At 39.5% G+C, this 23,097-nt stretch overlaps 1 protein-coding gene across 1 annotated transcript in view; it reads right to left on the bottom strand.

The window, feature by feature from the left end:
• MCF2 (MCF.2 cell line derived transforming sequence) overlaps nt 1-23,097 on the bottom strand; it is a 66,739-nt gene that overhangs the window by 38,459 nt on the left and 5,183 nt on the right. Inside the window, exons 2-11 of the mRNA XM_073227673.1 lie at nt 11,982-12,101; nt 11,085-11,201; nt 9,502-9,651; nt 7,692-7,825; nt 7,286-7,400; nt 6,738-6,857; nt 4,805-4,996; nt 3,658-3,849; nt 2,301-2,472; nt 728-775 (exon numbers count right to left, since the gene is read on the bottom strand). Of these exons, the coding sequence (XP_073083774.1) occupies nt 728-775; nt 2,301-2,472; nt 3,658-3,849; nt 4,805-4,996; nt 6,738-6,857; nt 7,286-7,400; nt 7,692-7,825; nt 9,502-9,651; nt 11,085-11,201; nt 11,982-12,101 (1,360 nt within the window). The remainder of the gene's footprint in view (nt 1-727; nt 776-2,300; nt 2,473-3,657; nt 3,850-4,804; nt 4,997-6,737; nt 6,858-7,285; nt 7,401-7,691; nt 7,826-9,501; nt 9,652-11,084; nt 11,202-11,981; nt 12,102-23,097) is intronic.

Below are 23,097 nucleotides of genomic sequence, written 5' to 3' on the forward strand. Positions count from 1 at the left end.
TAAGTGTCAGGTACTGTGCTAGGTACAGGATTCTACTTGATGCAAATTAATAAAAATAATAAAACAAAAACAACCAAAAAAAAACACAGTTTGACTTATTTTATGAAAAATTAACACCTACACTATGATTTGATCAAATCTTATATATTTGGCTTAACAATGAAAAGTCTCAAAGAATTCTTTGGAACTGATTGTGATGAGCCCCATTACTCACAGAACAATGAGGCAAGATGAACAATGTTTGTAGCATAAATAATGCTTTGATTTAATTTATAAACCAGGATGGATAATCCATAAAATCATTTATCCATCCATGTCATTTATTCAGGAAGCTGCCTTCTTCCTCGCAAATACATTAGGCAGTCTTAAAGTGAAGTCCAAGCTGCTCCCACCAAAGAGTTTTATAGTGGGCGACACAAAAGCCTCGAAAATGAATGAAAGCTTGCTTTATGTTAACATTGCCAATTGTTTTTCTCATTTCTATTTTATGAGCAGTGATCTGATGAAAAACAAATTTGAGTTTGGAAGCATAATCTACTTTCTATAAAGCAATTTCCCAAGGTAAGTTTAATACTCAAAGAATACTGGATGGTTATAATGAAGAAAAACCAAGGGAGTGATTACAAGATGCAATAATGAGATGCTGCTGGTTTTAGATGCCAAACTGGTTTTTCACATGTGCACACACTCCGCAAACATCCTGACGAAAAGTAATAAAGAGGGGTACCTTTTGTAAAAACTGTACATGCTTGAAAGAAAGTGCATCCGATGCCCACTGTGGAAAAAAAGTGTAATGCTGTTAAAGCAGAACATCAGAGTCAAAAATGAAACAACACAAGCAAGATGTGTAAGATGTACTTCTTCATAACTAAGGCCTTGAGTGGGTCTTGGGCAGTCTCTTCAGAACCCTGTTCCTCAGTCCAAGGTGTGCCCTTCCAGAACCCCTTCTGAGGACATGAGCTTTGAGAGGACTATAAAAAGCAAGAAGGGAAAGGGATGGTCTAGTTTATGGGGCACTTCTTATAGTCTACATTTTTTCCCTTTACCTTCACAACAACCATTTGAATTGAGTAGGTATTAGTGCCCCTATTTTACAGACAAGGAAACTGAGGCTAAAAGCAGTTGAGAGAACTGCCCAAGATCACACAGCCAGTAAATGGAGCCAGAAATCTGAGGTCTGTATTCTGTTTAGGAATATCAACCTATTCTATATTTCTCTTCATAGCTGTTGGTTTTTATCCCCTTACTGGGTTATTTTTGTTCTTTTTACTCTTTTTCCCAGTATCTCCTTTGTCACTACTACTCATTTATGACATTGTTTGTTCACAGTTTTATCTCTGAGTGCACTTTTATATTTAGTAACTATGAACTGTGTAAACTTCTTATCGTCTTAGCCCAGTCACCTGCTTTCATCACCGCTCTTTAATCTGATCCATGCTGAGGCTAAACTGGATTTTTATGCTCATTATGCCTGTTCAAACTTTCTCTGAATTTCAAAGCATTACCTATACATTAATGAGGTCTCTGATGCTCTCAGATCAGAGGGACTGAATTTAGTCCCATGTTTACCCATTCAGCTACCTTAGGGCCGCAAAGGCCAACTCACTCTCCCCTAAGAGGTCCCAGAGGTAGCTCAAGGGAGACTTGGCCGGCAGGGTCATTGTATTTCCAGCTTAGTCTACCACCACAGTGAGGGTAATTATTTTATCCCACAGAATGTAGAAAAGAAAACATGTATTACATGGTTAAAACTAGTCTATGAAGATTGAAATGAGAAAATGGACTGGGTAACAATTCCTAACAAAATTATTCTGCTTACCTCTATCTACTTAGAAAAGGCAATTCATTCTATTAGCTAAGCCATTCACTTACTAGAAGCTAGTAAGAGCAAACCACTCGATAATACAGGTGAGTAGTAAATATGTCTATGTGGGCACTGCAATATGCCCAATGCCTGCAGGTGTGTACCAGTTTCCACCTGCTAAAGAAAAGAGTGAATTGGATCCTGGTAAAATGTTCACCCTCATTGCAAAGCTGAACTCTTCAGTCCAGGTGTGCACCACCCTGTACTATACTGTAGTCCAGGTGTGCACCATCCTGTACTATACTGTACTACTATTATGTTTTACTGCTGTACCATAAGCCCAACCATGACTCCTGCCTTGTACAATATAATTTAAGCAAGGCCAAAGATGCTTAAATGAAACATCACTTTACCCACATTGAAGAATTTAGTTTTACATCAAGAGCAAAAAGTACCCAACAGCAAGAGACAGAAAGGTTAATGTAAGATACTGTACCATGTTGAGGTGAGAAGCGTGGTGCTCTGGATTGGATCAAATTGCTAGAATCAGGTGCCACAAACTGGACTGGCCTCACATGCTTATCTGTCAGTTTCCTGAAACCACCTTGTTGGTTCTCTAACATACTTTGCATATTTCCGAGCTTGAGTTGTACACTCCTCATCTGAAGCTGCAGGTTGCATAAGAATTCTATGAAATATTTTCTGCAATGGGGTCATTACAAATCCTATTATGTTTCTCAGACTCAGACAATCAAGAAATTAATTTAGAGCTTAAAATATAACTATAAGAAATTTAAGAAAGTAATGGGAAACAGATTAATGTATTATCTTCACACGATTCTAAAACCAGAAGATCTCAAGCAAAACAACTCGAAGAAGAAATTTATCAAGCAGTCATGAAATAGGTCACTGCATAAAGTGATTTACCCTTCATTGGCTGAAAGGGATAATGGTGAGAAAAGAAGGCTTGGTAAGCAGGAGAAAACCGCCAAGTTATGCAATGTCCTGGTAGTTTGTTGTGTGTTAGCCTGCAAGATGTGCTATAGTTCTCCATGGGGTAATAGGCTTCTCAGAGCCACAGATGGGTAGCTGCCCTCCCAGACGACTGGAGGCAGTTTAGAGTTCAGGTTGGCTGCTTCCAGAGAATCACTGGGTTATTGCCACAGCCATATTTCCTGATTCTCCGGGGCACCCCTGAGATGTGCAGCTAAGCATGAACTTAGATGATGCTCCAAACTTAGAGTCAACTACACAGCCTAGCAGCAGCACACAGCATCACAAATGCTCTCAACTACAACATGGAGAGTATCTCAGGACACCTCTAAGCAGGGTGGTGCTGAGGTAACCCACAGCTCTCCACCCTGTTACTACCACCTTCTGCTTGTTCCCTGTGCCCAAGCCGCCAGAACCTGCCTTTCTCCCTCCGTTAATCACACCGTGTAGGGAAGCCAATTCTGTGTCCACAGAGCATCTGTTGGTGGTCACTGCCTTACAAAGGAAAGACATGGGGGTAGAGGGCTCTTGCCGTGGGCCCAATATTCCCCTAGGATGGCTCTGGGCCTTCTCCAAAGAAGTACAAGGAAATGTATGTGAGAGCTTCTTGTATGTGAAAAGAGTTTAAAAATAATGGAGTCAGAGCTCAAAAAGGGAATCACTCTTCATGGCCCAGCAAGCGAAAGCCTGTGGATTCTTTGATGCTTGAGTGTGGCACTAATATCACCCCTACTCCTTAAGAGAATGGCATAATTGCAACTTGACATAAAGTTAGCTGTAAACTGGTAACACTTTAACCAATTCTACTACAATTATAGGTTTTTAAAATTTGTCTATTTGATTTTTAAAAAGCCTCTTACCTTGAGTTCAGGAGATAAAATTATACCAAATTCATACTGCAGAGCTTCAGGATCATAATTTGTGAAGGGCAGGGCCATTTCAATAAAATTTTCAACGTCTTTGAGGGCTTTCTCAGCATCTTCTTTAGACTGAAATGTATCTACTTCCTGAGTAGCTAGAACATATTCTCCTTCATCACAGCACTGCTGAGCCTGACAAGGGAGTCAGTCACACACACAGACACATAGATGGACACACACACACACACCATGAATGAATAAAGAGGAAATGCGTTTTGTCCCTTAAGAGTGTTCACCAGCCTTGGCTTCTATGAGTCGCTTTCAAAGCTGTTTAATCAAAATAGAAACCTATGGGTTCTGTGCCCCAGAAATTCTGATTTAGTAGCTCTGAGCCAGAAGCCAGGCCTTTCTATTTTAACAGAGCTCCACAGGTATTTCTGATGCTCAGCCAAGACTGGGAAGCACTGCATTTAACTGTATAACAAGGAGTTCATTCGGCATCAGGAATCCGACCATTTTCTAGAAACTAACACTTCGGCTGCATGCTATTTTCCCCAAATCAATAACTGAAACATGAAACTATCAAAATACCAAGTACAATATAGGATAAAAGGCTTCCTTGCCAGAGAAGGCGACAGACAGCTTAAAATGCTCATGCTCAGGTAGGATGCACGCGAGAGAGGCCACTATTTTAAATTCTGCTGCCAAGTCCAGGTCTTCTCTTCACTGCCTAATTCTGAAAGGGGTCAGACTCACAGATGGAGGAATATTTTCCAGTCACTGTTTAATTTTTTATTGCTATAACTATGAAATGTCAAAGGAGTTTCAGGCTTTAGCAAAATGCCCCCAGGGCTTCTATTCTAAAAGCATTCTGAGTGCAAACTGTCAGCAGAGGGGCGGACTCAGAGATGTACCCAAAATAGAAAGGAAGCCACCACAACCTCGATCTCAGTACTCAGAATAGTGGCCCAAATTCTACAGAGGCAGCTGGTTAAGTACATGTAATCAAATATAATCAAACTCAATCCTTCAACTTCTTCTAAGTTCAATTCCAAAGCTATCTCAGACCCTGATATACCCTCTGAGAAGGACCCAGGAAAAAAATGTATCTTCTTTTTCAGAAATACATTATGTCCCATGACATTACCTGCTGTAGGAATTGATGCATTTTGAAGGTCCTGCTGAGGTGTATCCGTCTGGCTTTGATCTCATTAACCAATGTATCAGAAAAGTAACGTAGCTCATGGCACTGCTGGCAGATCAAATCAAGTGCATAATGGTGATCTGCTGTAAGTTTGTGGCCGTGTGATATCACAAACTGGGTCTTTGCTAACAGATCCTGATTTTAACAAAGAAGGAAAACAGTAACTGCATGATCTCTGTTGGAACAGAGGAAGGAAATAGAAAGTAATTAAGAAGCAAATTGGTGGAGCAAGGGAGACACAGTGCCAACAATATGATTTAATATCATACTTCTATAGGCTGTAAAAAAGCTTATAGTTACAGCAATTAGCTATGGCAGGGATGTCATCAGAAGCTCACCATTTCTGGTACCAGAAACAGAAAATTAACCAGCCCACACAGAATGTGGATAAGATTTGCATCTCCTGGTATGTACAGATTTAGAACAGAACTTACATATTATCAAATGAGGGGCACACCAGCCAAATGAAAGCTGCTAGATTTCCCATCATCTCAGCTTTGGAAAGGTCTTTAGAGTTGTCATCTTCTGAGCCCTTAGCTGCGGTGAACACCACATGGCCTCCAAGTCAGCAAGGATCTATGCTCTTGCCTCCAATCTATCAACTCATGACACCACCTGCCCCTCCCCCCCAAGCCAGGATGGTGAGTGTAACATGGTAGGAGTCCAAGGAATATTTATCCAGATTAAGAAACAAAACAAAACGAAACAAAACAATAAAACCCAGAAAAATGAAGTTACTAGCCTATCTAGCTAGATGGAAAACCAGAATTAACAGACAGAGTTGTTGTTTTGTAGGTATGGAGTTTCAGTTTTGCAAGATGAAAAAGTTCTGGCAATCTGTTCAACAACAGTATTACTACAGTTAAAACTATTGAACTATACATTTAAAAATGGCCGAAGTGGTAAAACTTTGAGTGTTTTTTGACACAATTAAAACAAAAAAAAACGTAAAAACTAAACAAAATAATAAACAGACAAAAAAGGCAAAGCCCCCTAGTTTCCCAAGCCAGTGTGCCTTCTCTTTCTACTGTTCTAATGGAGATTTGTAAATTGCCCCACAGTCACAAAGATCTACACACATAACTCCAGAACTGGTCATCACAACTGCTACCTCTCAATGTTTGTTTTTAGAAGCCTGTGGTGTATCCATTCAACCTATGTGTTTGCTGAGAACACACCTTAAAAACAATGGTCTTGCTCTCACCTACAAGACAGGAGAGTAAAGCCAGTTTGTTAAAGCCAAGAGTTCAAGCTCTGAGAGCAGAATAATGACAGCTGGCTCCTTTTGACCATTTACTATATATCACACATCTCAGGTACTGTGCTGAGTGTTTTACCTACATCTAAACGAATCCTCCCAATCACTCTGCGAAGTAGGTTATCTCACCCCCAATTCATAAATGAAGACACTGAGGCTTAGAAAATTTAATCAATTTTCCCAATGTCACACAGCTAGTAAAACTAAGTAGATCTCTGTATGAATGGAATCCATGTTTGGTTTGACTCCAAGTATCAAATGATGGGCGTTTAAGGAATTATGCTCTTGTTTATTACCCTCATTTCCAAGTATCAAGTAGCATTCCTGATGGACATTTTTTGAGCTCCTGCAAAATGATGTAGGTTCTTATTCCTACAGGTGTGCCTAAAATAGTTCACACCATTATCTCAGAAGTCTCCCATTACAAGTACACATTTCTGCATTGTGACCTCTGGCCCCACATGGAACAAAACGGAAGAGAGACCAGTATTATTCAACCAATTATATAGATTGCTGCTATGAGAGATTAAAGATAATGAGTATTTACACTACTGAAAACCGTCAAAATGTAACTATTCTACTCTATAAATACAGTGAACATCTGAAATGTAATCTTACCTGAGAACTGTCATCTATGTTTTCCAACTTTTTTATTTTTTGTTTTACTTCAACTATATTTCCCGTTAAATCTGCTAACTCTGCTTGTTGGTTTAACAGAAGTTCAATTTCACTCACAAGCTAAAAATAGGAAAAAGTAAATCTTAAAAGCATACAAATTACTAAGCAATTTCTCTTAATAATAAAGTTTTGCAGGAAACACTATTAAATAAGGACATCAATATGGGAAAATTGCACATATGGAAAATATTTTCAGTTATTTTACTCACAAAAATTGATTATAATCTATTAAAACTTAATATCCTAGATAACAGTGTTTGTGATTTATAAAATATGATGTGCAGGCATATATATGTGAAGGTTTATGGAAGTATGCATGTGTATATATACTTGCATATATATTCCCTAGCTCAATCATGAATGATCCTAGACTCTTCAGTAGCAATCAGCAAACCTGGTATCCAGATCTTGGTCTTTAATATCATTTCCCAAGAGTAAGAACCTCTAACATAATGAAAAGAAATGTACAAAGGAATGTTTTAACTGACCTTGTGAAAATTCTGCTCAAATTTCCATAGTTGCAGATACTGCTCCATTTTTACTTGGTGTTTTTCCCAGAATCTATCAAAAGCTGTTTCCATATCATGTAATTGAGACAGCAATCTTAACAAAAAAAAAAAATCACAGAATTCCTTTACAACAACAGCTTGCTTTGTAGGTATGTACATAAACTTGGTCTGGACATTAAGAATTATAAGCAGTCATAGCCCTATTGACACTTGGCCCGGCTAGAGACCATCAATGTCTTTCTAGAAACTCTTCTACAAGCTAATCTCTGTGAGACAACTCAGAGGTCCAGGAATACTTCCACACTTAACAGACTGCAGCAAAAAAAGTCTAATTCCCTCTCAAAAGTATAAAATAAGGAATCCTAAACCAACAGAGAGTACTCACTTATTAATGGTGTGCCAGTCACTGTTTATTTGTTCAAAATGTTCAACTCCTGAACTGACAGCTTCTTCAGTGTCAGATGCTTCCAGATTTGTAAGCAGAAGTTTTCCTTCTTCAGTTATAGTTGTAATATTATTCTGTACAAAGGCACAATAGAATATATCAGCCTACTAGTAACCTAATTTGAATGACTTCAAGAGAAGGCAGCATACACCTACAGCATGCAGAATAGGAACAGCAGTTCTAGAATAGTCATTGCCTGTTAAGATGGATATTGTAATCACTATTTTTCTAAGATCCTTACAGGCAGAAGTACCCAATGTTCCATCTACAGCCTTCTTCTCATCCTGGCAGAAAGTTCTAATTTATTTTATTCTAGTACACTAATATTTTTAATGCGCTCCAATAAAGCAAGAGTAGCATACTAAATACTATGACACTAGAAAGTATACAGTTACAAATAATATTTAATGTATATTCAAATACAGTTAGATGCCTTCCTAGTAGTCCTGGACTGTTACCAATCACTGCTTACCTGAAGTATTACATTAGTTCACATTTGGATTAAGTAATCCACCATGAAGCATATGCTTCTATTCAGAAGGTCTTAACCTTGGACACTAGATTCTTTAAGGCATCTATGAGTGATCTATGACTTTCTTCAAGAGATCCAAGGGCCCTCTGAAATTTTAAGCACAACTTGGGTGCACAAGTATTTGTCCAGGAATAGGTTCCATGACGCCACCACCAACATGAATAAGAACATAAACGTAACAGCTAATATTTAGGAAGTGCCAATTATGGGCCAAACACTGTTATAAATACATCACATACTTCATTTCATCCTCAAGATTGCCCTACAAGGTATGCATGTACCATCAGCATCGCCACCTCATGGTACACACAAGGAAACTGAAACACACAGAGGGTAAGCAAATTACCCAATCATACACCTTGTGAGGGACAGAGCTTTCTTTCCTTGAACAGAGTTTTGTTTTTAGATTATGATTCAAAATTTGTTTCTCTCTTCTTCTTAATTTAAAAATGTCATCTCTACCTAGAGTTTGTACCTATCGGTACCCTCAGCATGTGTATTAGCACACGAAAGACCTGAGTTACACAGGGATGCCTAATGCTTATTCAGGTCACTCTTAAATTTGCAGAGAAAGGGAACCTAGAAGTATTTTGTTCATTGTCTGAATTGTGACTCAGTATCTCTCACGACCCAACAATCCAGACGACTGTGTGGGAGATCAAAATCACCTTCCATCTGTGGTCGATTGTTGGAAACATCAAGAACTAGTACTCTTTGGAAAACCAAGCTTGTGATCAGTTCAGCAATGGTGGCCTCAATCATAATGCTAGTGAATGGCAGAAGTGGGACAAGGAGCCAGGTCTTCTGACTCCCCATCAAGCTCTCCACTTCATGTTGTACCTGTGCTGGATGTTAAACTAGAATGCCAATCTGCCTCTTGATTCTCACTGCTGCTTCCAAAGAGAGAGCCCTTCCAAAAGATAAGGAATTCATGGTAACAAAAATGACCATGGACTCCTTATTCTAGAGCATTATTACAGACTATCCTATCTACAAATACACACCTTCTCAGGAGAATGCACCATTTACAAAGAGGACACTTAGATTCACTGTATCCAGGACATTCTTCTCCTGTATTATTTTTTGTATGCTGTATAATACATAAATATATCATTTGTCTCCCTACCGACCTATCAGTGTGAAATGGATTCACTGAACACCTCTCTAAAGAAGACAAGATAATGCAAAACTCTTATCTGTCCACTCTATCAGACATACCTTTAACAGGTGATACCTTTCAGCACGAACTGCGAGAATTTCTTCTGTTGAAGGAATATCATCTGGTAGTTCTGTCTCAGCAATTTCAGCTCCAAAGGACTGTAACATTTGAGCCATTTCTTTCACTGTAAGGGCAAAATTCTCTATAGCCTGCAGAGAACCAGTGATTCTTTTAATTCCATGGAAATTCTGCCAGCATATCAATACCTGGATCAGTAATTGTATTTACTTGTACTCAAGTATGACAACAAATACATCTACTATGACCTCCCCTCTGCTAAAGAAGGTTGGCACTGGCCTTGGCAATAACCCACTTAAGAGACTAAGTGAGGGGAAATGTCTTCTTGAATGTCTTTTATGTAAATTCCTAATCTTATTTCTTGGACACTGATGAAAACTCTTTCTTAAAGGTGCCATGTACTGAGTAATTTGTTTTATGCCCTTTAAAAACATAGGGTTATCATGAATCTAACTATGCAACCATGAAATTGTTTTATAATACCTTTACTTCCAAAGACAGATGAGAATAAAGCCACTTTATAGTTCTTTATTATCTTTTATGATAACAACATACAGTTTTCCAAACAAGGTCACTGACTAAGGTGATGGGGGAAAAATTAATCATACAGTTCATTTCAGGCATTCTTGCAGATTTGAAGCTGGAATGCCAAACTGTTGCTCTAAAATGTCAAGTAAATTTGTGCTATTTTGTTTACAAAACCAGTAACTCATAGAAAGAAGAACAACATGTACAGACCACATGAACCCTCTGTTTACCATGTAGCTCAAGGTATCTGCTCTCTTGTTTGTAGCTTTGTAGGTTATTAAAGGCTAGCCACTGCTAATTTTGCCAATATACTTTCATATGAATGACTAAGACTGCTGAATAAAGAACAAGGATGAGGAAAATAGAATCCTTGTTTACTTAAGGATCATCTCCTGCAGAAGCATTCTGTGATCTCTGGGCTTTGGAGGAAAGATTCTGATACCACAAGCTTCCACCTGTGAGGTTCAGGGCCCTTGCCTATTTGTGAATTTCTAGAATAGAAAGAATCCTTGATATAATTTAACTGCCTCAGAAGCATCACTAGGATGATGAGATTAATACTATTACCTGCATTTTTCAAGGGCTTGCCAAATGCCAGGCACTGTGTCAAACATCTTACATTTGTTATCTCATTTAATCTTCCCAATTCCCCTGTGAGGTAAAGTATTATTATTCCTATTTCACAAATGGGGAAACAAGTTCACAGAGGTGATACAACTTGCACAGGGTTATGTAGCAGTGCTAGGACTTGAACCCAAACCCTTTGTTTCTTCAAGTTACTACATGGCCACAGGTGGAGGTCAGCAGGGAATGATCTCCTTATTCCCTAGACCTCCCCTTCAATTGCCATCCTCATTGACTCTTCACCATTTCTAGATATTTCCTATCAAAGAAAATCAACATGTTGAATTATGTATGTTTTTTGAAAAATACAAGCCCCAGAAATCAGTTTTTACCAAAGAGGAAAAGCAGTCCAAAATAGACTTAAAGGCTAACATGAACTACAGGCTCTACAGTAAGGGCAAAAGAAACATACATTTCTGAAGATGATCCATTCACTGTGGCAGTACTGCAAGGTGCCGCCTAACTCGGGGGTTAACTGCTTGTCATCAACGTATGTCCGCAAATCACTAACTGAGCTCAGCATAACAACCTTTAAAAGAAATAAGACAGATATTGTTAACTGCCCTTTGTGGCATCCCTCCATTCAACTATATTATGAACTTCAGCATTCACTTAGAAAATTATCTTTTCAAAATGGTTCTTAACAATTCTCTCCTATACATCCCCACACACATGTATGCACTTCCTTCTTTGGGTAATAACAGCTTTCACTTTAAAAAGATTTCTCTGTAAAGCAAAATTTATCTCTGCAGAAACCCAGACATCTCATTCTCCTTTATCTAAAATTTTGCACTGTTTATAGTCAACCTTTTGAAACAATGTTACACGTACAACTAAGTAAAAGGGTTTTATGTAGTAAGTTATACTTTATCAGGAGGGAATGATCTTTGCAAAAGCATTGAAGTTTATGAGCACTCTACTCCTAACCCTAAAGAAGTATAAAAATATCTTTTAAAAAAAAGAAAGTGTACTCTAAACTAGCTCAGGATGTAAGTTCATGGGAGCTGAAATATGTAAATGAACACTCTTTTTCTAAAAATAAAACATCCTGATTTTATACACACACACACACACACACACACACACAACAAATATCTTTTTCAGATGGAATTGTTTTGTTACAAAGTTAATCTGTTCCTTTATTTTAACATTAGAAGCCAAAGACTTTTATGATTTCAGATTTACATTTTCGGAAGACAAATATATATGTTCTTTTAAGTGCTTCATGAACACATGTAAAACATCAACAGCATGGTGCGAAGTCTTCATGAGAATAAAAGACACAAAGCATTCAATAATATACTCTTACCGGTAATTTGAGCATGAAATCTTCCTGACTACGTCGAAATCCAATGTCTGTGAAAGTTCGTTGAAGAAAACCGGTAGGACGCAGAACCAAAACCAAGTGCAAGTTCCCAGGGAAGGAAGCCTGTGGAAAGAAAGAACACAGGAAAGAAAGAAAAAAATTGTCATAACATAAACTCAACTAAGCACATATCACAAAATATGTAATTAAAGGAAACAGATTTTAAGGTCATAAAAGCCACTGAAAGGACAAAACTTTAAAAATGGATATTGATAAAATCTAAAGCCGTGGAAACAAATATAACTAATGTAAGGTCATCAGGTCAGATTCTTGCTCATGGCCAGGAATTTTCTCACACTAAAGTAAATCCCAAGTTACAAAGAAATATACTCTAACGCTTTATTTGAAAGTTAGTGATTTGTATTCAAATTGCATTTATTCCCTGTAAAACAGAATTGGGAGGCAGGTTCCTAAGACAGCCCTAACAGCCAAAGCAAGCTGAAAAACTGTGTACTTGCACTGAACAGTGGAAGAAAATTATGTTATGGAATCACACTTATTTTTATCCAAGCAACACCCACTGATTATCTTTTATGTGTCCACTCCATGTATTTAAGTGAATGATCATCAGGCACTGTTACACAATTCAGTGTACACAAATTAATAAAATATAGCCCCTACCTGGTTTGCAAGAAAATGACAGTCTAATGGTAGAGTTCACCAGCAATCATTAAGTCTTCAGCACCTGTCTTGCCTGAGGGTTTTAGCCCCAGGCAAGTTCACCATGGATTCGGTGAGACCAAGAAATGACAATGGAAAGTTCTTGGGATAAAAGGGTTTATACCCGGCTTTATTCTCCTGGCAGTAGGTCGAGCACTAGAATCACATCTGTATCCAGCAGTCTGCAGGCCCGTAATCTACCTCCATCTCTGCCTCTGTTCAGAGAACTGAGCGGAGCTCTTTATATAGGGACTCAGTCAGTAATAGCTCACTGCTAACAGGCCTGGAAGCATTATTAGCCTAGCAGGAGGCCAATTATATCATCAAGTAGTTTAGGGTCAGGTGAGGGTCCTCCTGGCCATAGCAATTTCCATTTCCCCCACAGCACCGGAAACTGTTAAGTGAAACAAAGGAATACACGGGAAGTGGGAGCACAGAGCATCCTAGACCTAGGAAAGTCAAAAAGGTCTGGAAGCATAAAGAGAAATTAATTGGATCAGAATATCATTCTGGGGTACCAATGTTTCCCCAGCTTCTAGAATACTGGCACATCATAGGTGGTCAGGACGTAATTGCTAATTGAAAGAATGCAAGCTATGACAAGCACAATGCAAAATTAATGAGCATAGGAATAACATGACCTGATACTAATAATAAACTGCCACATAGCAAAGGCTTACTCTGTGCCAAATACTTTGTGAATATTATCACAGCCCCTCTTCATAATAATCCCATGAATAGTTAGGCTATCTTCTTTTACAAATAGAGGCTCAGAGAGTTAAGTATAATGTGCCCCAGCTGGTGAAGCCTTACTGTGCACCTGAGTCAGTACTCTTAAACCCTATACTACCCCGCCCCTTCAGGAGGTCCCAGCCAGGAAAGCTAGAGGAAAACACAGCTGGTTGGGTGTAGAGGGGTGATGGTGCAGGTGCCAGCTCAGGAAAGACCTCAGGGGAAAAAAGGGGTTTTCTTCCTGGAGGCAAGGGGAAACTCTAAGAGGTTTTAAGTACAGAGCAAGACAATCAGATTTGCATTTTGGAAGAATCACTCTAGCTTTGGGAAAGGACTGGATTTGGACAAGAGTGAGAGCAGACAGATGAGCTAGGAGGCTGGTACAGTAAACCAAGCCAGGGATACTGAGTTCTTTACTGGAGAACCAATAGCAACGATGAGGGTAGAACTTAGGAGGTACAATCTGCAAGACATGGCAATTGAATGAGTCTGGGGAGAAAGAAGGGACTCACCCAAGACAATCAATCTCCAGATTTCTGGCTGGAGTAACGAGGTGTGCACAACCCTCATTGACATAGGAACAGGAAACATAAAAAAGGCAGATTTTTAAGGAGGGGGATAAGATACTGATTCCCATTCTGGAAATGCTGGCTGGAAGGATCAGCAAGCCATCCAGATGATGCCTATCAGAGAAATGTATGTACAAGTAAGGAGGGAAGGAAGTCTTGACTGGGAATGTAGGGATGAGAGTCGTCAGCCTCAAAACAGTAAATTAAAGCATATGAAAGCAAAATATGTCAGAAATGTTTCAAATACAATCATCTTTCAGGCATGTTGAAATATTGATAATTGAATAAGACCATGATACAAAAATTAATAAGATATTGTGAGGACAGGGATATACAGGAACTCTACAATTCCTGCTCAACTTGCTGTGAACCTAAACCTGCTCTAAAAAATAAAGCCTATTAAAAATTAAGAGAAACCTTCACTGAGGTGCAAGACTTAGACTCTTGGGGAAATGACATTTAAAACTGGGGATTTTTAAAATTCAATCTGAGACGGTGACAAAACACAACAGTTAAGTGGCAATGAGAACCAGAGCAAGGGAACGAGGACGGAGGGTGATAGTGGTAAGCCTCACAGATGGGTAAAAGAAAAGAGCACAAAATTCAATCCATAAATTAAACAGTTGTAAGGAGACATGAATTGGGATGGTTATCCAACTCCTAGGACCCCAGGCGGCCGTGTCTGTGCTGCCCTCTCCCTTCATGAGAAACTTCTTCGCCTCTGCTATACACTTAATGTTTAGGTCCCTCCTCCCAAATTCATATGCTGAAACTAATCCCCAGTGTCATGGTATTAAGAGGTGAGGTGAATGGCCCATGAGAGTGAAGGCTGCCTGCACAGGAGACCCAGGATGGCCTCACCCTCCTGCCACAGGAGGGCACAGGGAAAGAGCGGGGCATGAACCAGGAGGCAGGCTCTCACCAGACACCGAATCTGCCAGCACCTTGATCTTATACTTCCAGCCTCTGGAACTGTGATGAATAAATTTCTGTTGTTTATAAGCCACCCAGTCTCTGGTATTCTGTTATAGCAGCCCGAATGGACTAAGACAGCCTCTTATTATGCTGAATATTGGTTCCAAATGAGAACTGTTATTTTTCTATGTGACCACGCCCTCCCAACACACAATGATTAGTAGTGGGATGAAATTTTAATGCAAGTAGGACTCTTGAAGTTCTGCCCTAGGATTTCTCACCCTAGTGCTGAGAGAAGGATACTTTGGGGGTGCTCTGCAGCTAGAGAAAGCTCATTTCAAAGAGCAAAAGCCATCATGTATAGAGAAGCAGAAGGTGAGCCGGGGATTCCTAATGATCGTGGCTTATCAGGGCAGTAACAGTGTATACATTATCTATTCTATTATGTACATAATGGATATTTTATGCTATGCTAAGCATGATACAAACTCCCCCCAGTTGCTGCAAGAATTTAAAAAAATAATGAATACTAAAGTACCTTTGCAAACTCTAAAACAATAATAAGACAGTGTTTTAAATTTACCTTGGATTCTTGGACCAAAGGACAAGCAGGTTTAGGAAGAAAGCTGTCAGGATATGAATATGGCTGCTTAAGGGGGCTGACGGGCTTGAGAAAACTCTGGACCTACTATGTGTAGATTAAGATCACTGAATCTGTTTCTTCCTCATTCCCTTTAGGAGGAGTTAAGCCCTTCCCTCTCCTCACTTGGGGATGAAACTGACAGCACCACACTGTTGCCAATCCTTAAAGCAAAATTGCTTTTCTTCTTCCATGGATCCTAGGTTGGTTTGGTCTCATCTTTTCTGTCTGACTTTCCTTAATGTCATATTCTCTGGTACTTCATAGGAAACCTCTAGATGCAAGACCCTAGGGCTAACCAACTTAGAGCCTGGAATGCTCACCAATCTCCAAAATTGTGGGGACAGCGGGTCGGGGAGGATGCTATGGGAAGAGAGAAGGCCATGTGGCACCTCTGCCTGGGATAAGGCCCTGGTCTCTCCCCCGCCGTTCGTTCCCAGGAGAGCAAGGGCATCCCAGAAGGCAGGATCAGGGTGAGCTGATCACACATCAAGGAACAAAGGAGAAAGGAGAAAGAAGTAGAGTCACTGACCACAAAGTCCACAGGGAAGCCAGTTCAGCTGCTCGTAAGTCAGGGATTTTATGTTGGCTGTTACTGAATCAGTAATTGCCTCTATTTGATAAAGTGGTTTATCCAAAACATTGACAGCTGTATAAAATGCTTCTAAAGATATTCTACATTCGAATCAGATCATTCTTATGTAAAACTTTCTGGTTATTTTACACACATTCTCCTTTCTCTAATTCCTTTAAAATGCTTAGTGATCCCTTTGTTACAACAAGTTCACAAAAGTTTGTATTTTTAAACAAAATTCACTATCAAGGATGGAAACTTCATTCATTGCCTGCATAATTAGATTTACAATGTTTTGCATTTATAGGGTAATTTTAGGATCTTTATTGAGCTACCACGCAAATCTTCCCAGAACACATAGCTTCTGTAAACAGCTACTCTCAAATTTTACAGCCATTTGGACTTGTAAGCAATAGCTATACAACTACTAAACAATTGGCATTCAAATAATTCATTTGACTGGTCAGTTATTTTGTTTAGAAAATGAAATCATACAGTTCAGACTATGTATAGTTTCTATCCCTCATACCCATTAAATCTCATGCATGAATCAGATATATTTGATTTTTCAACCCCAGGGCCGTTCACTTATCCTAAACCCAAATAGTTGCTTGTCATACTACCTGATTATAATGAAGCCACCACCTAACATGAATGACTACTTTTCATAATTTCTCTCTAGCAAAAAAAAAGTGTATACACACAACACACACACGCACGCACACATACATGTATATATATATATTCAGGACCTCTCAAAGCCTTAAGGTAGGGAAAGGAGATTAGCTAGTTAGCCCGTGGATGGAAGTGTCGTGTTTTATTGAGCGCCTATTATAAGAATTATGCTCATCATGAGCATTATTATGACATTGTGCTAAGTACTTTACATGCAACATGTTCTATTTTTAACCTCATTTCACAACAGGAGAAACTGAGTGCAAGCAACAGCATAATGACTCCTCAAAAATGTCCACATCCTAAGCCCTGGAACCTGTAAGTATACTACCTTACCAGGCAAAAGGGACTTTGTAAATATGATTAAGTTAATGATCTTGAGAGGGAGGGCTTATCAGCCATGTTCGTGGCTTATCAGGGCAGGAACAGTATAATCACAGGATCCTTAGTAGACAAAGAGGAAGGCAGGAGAGTCAGAGAAGATGTGAGAACAGAAGCAGAGGGCAGAGTGATGCAGGGCCATGAGCCAAGGAACGTGGGAAGCTTCTATAAGATGGAAAAGTCTGGGAACCCAAGTCTCCTGTAGAGGTTCCGGAAGGAACACAGCCCTGCTGACACCTTCCTTTTAGCCCAGTGAGACTCATTTTGGACTTCTCAAGTCCAGAACTGTAATAGAATACATTCGTGATGTTTGAGCCCTACTCTTGTGCTAATTCATTACAACAGCAGTACAGAACTAATATACTGAGGTTTGATGAGGTTAAGTAATTTTTCAAGAACTTCCAGCTTGTTGAGTGGTAGAATTAAAACCCAGATTCACCTGACTGCAGAGCCTGACTCTTTTTTTTTTTGGCCCCCACCTCTTCCTGGCCCCACCAAGCCAGACTTTTAAACAAGCTGTAATTAAAAAATAAAACAAATATATGTTTTTTCATTTCAGCTTTCCTTCCTCTAAAAAACTCTTAATGGAGAGAAGAGAGAGCAATAGGAGGAATTTAGACAAGCATAGCAAAGATAGTTCAAAGATCAGGTTAAAGTTCAAGAGTGTAAACCTAAAGCAAAGGGAAGAAACATGAATGCCTACCACGTGTCAGGGTGATAATATAAATGCATGGTATAGGTAGGGTTTAATTAAATTAAAAGCCTGAATGAGCTAGAAACAGCAATTTACACTCTTCCTAGATGACAAGGAGTAAGAGAAAATGGCGGGGACTGTGGTGAAATGGAAGGCATAGGGGGGCAGAGTGTGACTCACTAGTCAGTTCCAACTTAATGTTGTCATGTGGGAAGGTGGGTCCAGGGCTGCCAAATCTGTAATTTCTCAAAGAAGCCAGAAATCCAGATTTGTGTGTGAAACCTCACGATTTTGAGAGAGTGGAAACAAATGGAAAGTTTGTTAAAACGTATGGTCTGAACAAAACACATCTATGGACTACCAGTTTGCAACCTCTGAACTGAAGCTTCCTTTATCTGAACATGGGCCAATATCAATAATATGAACACTTTTCTCCCTGGGATCGCTGGCTATGAGAACCTGGAGGGAACAAAGCACCCTTGACAAATTTTAACCTGCAAGTTCATATGGATTTAAGATCAGTTTGCACGTGTTTGCTTGCAAACGTACATATAGAGAGAGAGAGGGCTTCTTCGCTTCTTCTCTATATACAGGTATTTCTATAACCAAAAGTCTCAAGATAATCCATTTTAAAGCCAGTACTTAAATGAAGGACCAACAGCATGCCACGTATCATGAACAGCATTGAATGCATGTATCTTACAGAACAAAAAAAACCTCAGCTGAGCTTTTCTATTTTGGTTTGGGGATAATACTTTTCTAAATTCTTTGCTATGCTGCTTAAGGCTCTCTAATCTGTCTGGTTATGTAAACATGAAAAAGCACAGTTTCTATCTTCTCCAACATCAAACCCTAGATTTGAAAACTATAAATCGCTTTTAAGAACCTGTCAAAAAAGCAAAGGGATGTGGGCAAAGGTAAGCTGTGTTTACTTTTTTTACTTTTTACAGAAAAAAAAAAGCATGACAGAGGAAATAGCACTGACATTAGCTTCTTCCAGGCACTTTTTTTGGAGCTCCGACATGAAACTGCTTAAAGGCACCTCAGGGAAAATGACTATGCTGCCCACCTTGATAGGGCTCAGAGACATTTATTTCTCCAATCAGTGTGCACACCCCCCACTCCCAGTGCACTGTGGCAGCTCTTACTGTTATTCAAGTTAATGGGCACAGAAGTAGTTATCTCTCACCTTTCCCACTAAGGAAGAGATTTACTCCCTTCTCCTCATGCATACCCTCAGATGGTCCAGTTGTATGGCCTTACGATAGTAACAAGAAAAGGCATAAACTTGAGTCAAGACCCTACTACTAAAGGCTGGAATATTCTTTTGTGTGGTGTCTAAGATGAAATTCACACACCCTGTGCTTTTCAGATATTCTAGTTATTTCTTTAAAAATGTTTAAAGTGGCTTATACAACATAAATTTTTGGCTACTATCAATTTGTACTGAATATAAAGTGATTTATAATCCTATAGCTTTTCTTTTTTTAATCTGTAGAGAAAAAAAAGTGCAGTAACAATAAGAGGGAACCCTTGACTGAAAGCCTGTTATGTTAGTGCCAGGCTTTTTATATAGATTACCCTATTAGGTCTTCGTAATATTGCAGGGCAGTAGGTGTTAGGGTCTTTTTTACAGATGGCCAAACTAAAGCATAAGGTGGTGTAGCAACCTGCCCCAGAGCAGGGGCACCCAGGCTTATCTGCATCCTAAAGGCAAGATCCTTCCAGTACACCTGACCCTCTTCAGGACGGATACTTAACAATGCATAGACTGAAAGCACACTCAGACTTGCTGCTTAGGAATGACTCGACCTACAAAATGGGACAAATATTAACAGTCAAAACAAATTGTTGGGAAAAATTTAGCACCATAGAGTCTAATGAACAAAAACTATTATAATCTAATATCATAATGTTGAATTTTTGGCATGTGATCAACTATGATAAGGTCTGAACTATCTCTTTACAATATACTGGGAAAAACATCATGATATCAAACTATCAAGAACAGTTTCCAATGCCATGAGCTCCTTCCATACTCTTCCTCTATACCCATCCCTTAAAGAGTAAAGAGAGCATGAGTTACTCCACAGATCACAAAACAATGTGCCAAGTGACATCAGGGAGAGGATGGTCCTAGGCAACACTCCTTGCCATGGTTTGCACTTCTTGTCTTCAATCTATTCTCCTCCCCTTCCTCTCACTTGGTGACAGTCATTGTAATTTCCACCAAGTAGCCAGCTTAATCCTCTCTTTGGACTTTAAACCTACTGCATTAGCTATCATAGCTTCCAGAATCAGCCCAACACTAGAGATCCTTCAATGTGAAACCACTGTATCACCAGTTAAGTTTCACATTTTCACTCTGCTCAAGCCCTATCCATGTAAGCAGAACGAATATGTCTTCCATTATACTTCTGAGCTTTGGACTTCATCCAATCAATTTCATTGCAAGCTATCTGTTCTTAGGCTCCAGTTAAAGTAACTCATTTAACAGAAAAATGGAGGAAAGAAACAAAGAAAGGTACCAGAAACCCAAGCTCTTTCTTAAGGTCCAAACAAATGTCATCTTCTTTAGGAAGCTTTCCCCACCAGCTAGAAGTTCTTTCATAATAGTTATGAATGTGCCCTTCCTTCCTTGTAGGTTGAGAGCTCCTTCAGCTTGGTAGCCAATCCATATTTGCCTTTGTAACCTGGATGGTATGTAGCACAGTCGCAGATATGCCTACTCAGTGAGTACTTGTGTGCCATATTTATCTGTGTGTATATTAATGCACATGTACGTGGATGAAACTAAGTTTGGCACTGAGAAAAGATCTCTGTCTAAAGGAATTAGGAACTTTCTGAAAGCTTAAGTCAGTTCCTATTGATAGTGAAAGTACTAATGTCAGTCGCACATTTAGTCGCACCCGATACTGCAAAGCACATACTGAGGCATTTCTTGCATACCATGAATTCGCCGTTTGTTAAAAGTCTGAAATGACAGGCTCCATTCCTCTGGTTGGCAATGCAGCCCCTAGGTCCCCCACCACAATAAGCAGCCTGCTGCTCCCTCCTCACTGCCAGTACCTGGGCACAAACCCACTGTCCGCACCATTGCTGCAGACCAGCCAGAAGGCAGCACCACCTAGTGCACGTGCACAGCTTAATGCAGAGACTTCTCCCTGTGCACGGCAAACCGGCCAAGACAGTGGAGACAAGCATGGTGATTGGGAAGCATGAAAGGGCTTTGTCCTCATGGCAGATTACTGCACAGCACATCTGTGAACCCTGCCATACCTCTAGGCCATCCTGAGGGCCGCCCCACCCACGGGAGCCTGGGGATCAACCCACAGTTTTTTCCCTCTGTGCAGTTAACCAACAGATAGTGGAGACAGGAACTATGACTGGGAAGCAGAAAGGGACTTCATCCTCAGAGCTGACACCCACGCTGCTCGCTTGCAACCACTCCCATCACTCCAGGACTATGAAAAGGCAGAAGAACCTTGTTCAATACAAAATCCCTCAAACACCAGAAAGAGGGCTCGGTGAGGTTGAAATCACAAATATTCAAGAAAGAGAATTCAAAATAAAAGTCATAAGTATGTTAATGGAGCTACTGAAAAATACTCAAGAGTTAAGAGACAAATTCAGGAGGGAGATACCAGAAATGAAACAAACAATGGAGGGACTTAAAGGCAGATTTGATGAGGTAGAGGAGACTGTAAATGGAATAGAAATGAGAGAACAGGAATACAGAGAAGCTGAGGCACAGACAGAAAAAAGGATCTCTAGGAATGAAAGAATATTAAAGAGAACTGTGTGACCAATCCAAACAGAAAAAATTCACATTATAGGGGTGCCAGAAGAAGAAAGAGAAAAAGGGATAGAAAACGTCTTTGAAGAAACAATTGCTGAAAACTTCCCCTATTTGGGGAAGGAAATACTCTCTCAGACCATGGAAGTCCACCGATTTCCCAACACAAGGGACCCCAGGAGTACAACACCAAAACATAAAATAATTAAAATGGAAAAGATCAAGGACAATAACAGAGTATTAAAAGCAGCCAGAGAGAGGAAAAAGATCACCTACATAGGAAAACCCATCAAGCTATCAACAGACTTCTCAGCAAAAAGCTTACATGCCAAAAGGAAGTGGCATGATATATTCAATGCAATGAAAAAGAAGGGCCTCAAACGAAGAATACTCCACCCAGAAAGATTCATTTAAATTTAGAGGAGGGATGAAACAATTCTCAGATAAGCAAGAGTTGAGGGAATTTGCCTCCCACAAACCATTTATACAGGGTATTTAAAGGGACTGATCTAGATGGAAGTGTGCCTAAGGCTAAATAGCTGTCACCACAGAAAATAAAACCACAGTAAAGGAAGTAAACCAATTAAATTCTAACCAAATGCTAAATTAAATCAGCTACCCACAAAGTCAGTCAAGGGATACACAAAGACTACAGAATATGACACCTAACAAATAAAGAGTAGAGAAGAAAGAAAAAGAAGGGAGGGGAAAAAATCATCAGACTGTGGTTATCATAGCATAATAAGTGAGATAAGGTAGACTGCTAGACAGTAAAGAACCTGCCCTTGAACATTTGGCAAACACAAATCCAAAGCCTGCAATGGCAATAAGTACATATCTATTGATAATCACCCTAAATGTAAATGTACTGAGAGCACCAATCAGAAGACACAGAGTAATAGAATGGATAAAAAAGCAAGACCCATCTACATGCTGCTTACAAGAGACTCACCTGAAAAACAAAGACATACACAGACTAAAAGTGAAGCGATGCAAAAAGATACTTCATGCAAACAATAGGGAGAAAAAAGCAGGTGTTGCAGTACTTGTATCAGGCAAAATAGACTTCAGAACAAAGAAAGAACAATAGATAAAGAAGGACATTACATAATGATAAAGGGCTCAGTCCAACAAGAGGATATAACAATTATAAACATATATGCACCCAAGACAGGAGCTTTCCCCACCAGCTAGAAGTTCTTTCATAATAGTTATGAATGTGCCCTTCCTTCCTTGTAGGTTGAGAGCTCCTTCAGCTTGGCTTCACATATGTTTCACTGACATATGTGAAACAAATACTAACAGAATTAAAGGAGGAAATAGAATGCAATGCATTCATTTTAGGAGCCTTCAACACACCACTCACTCCAAAGGACAGATCCACCAGACAGAAAATAAGTAAGGACACAGAGGCATTGAACAA

Source organism: Manis javanica, chromosome X (genome assembly GCF_040802235.1).
Source record: "Manis javanica isolate MJ-LG chromosome X, MJ_LKY, whole genome shotgun sequence".
In the NCBI taxonomy this organism is placed as follows: domain Eukaryota; kingdom Metazoa; phylum Chordata; class Mammalia; order Pholidota; family Manidae; genus Manis; species Manis javanica.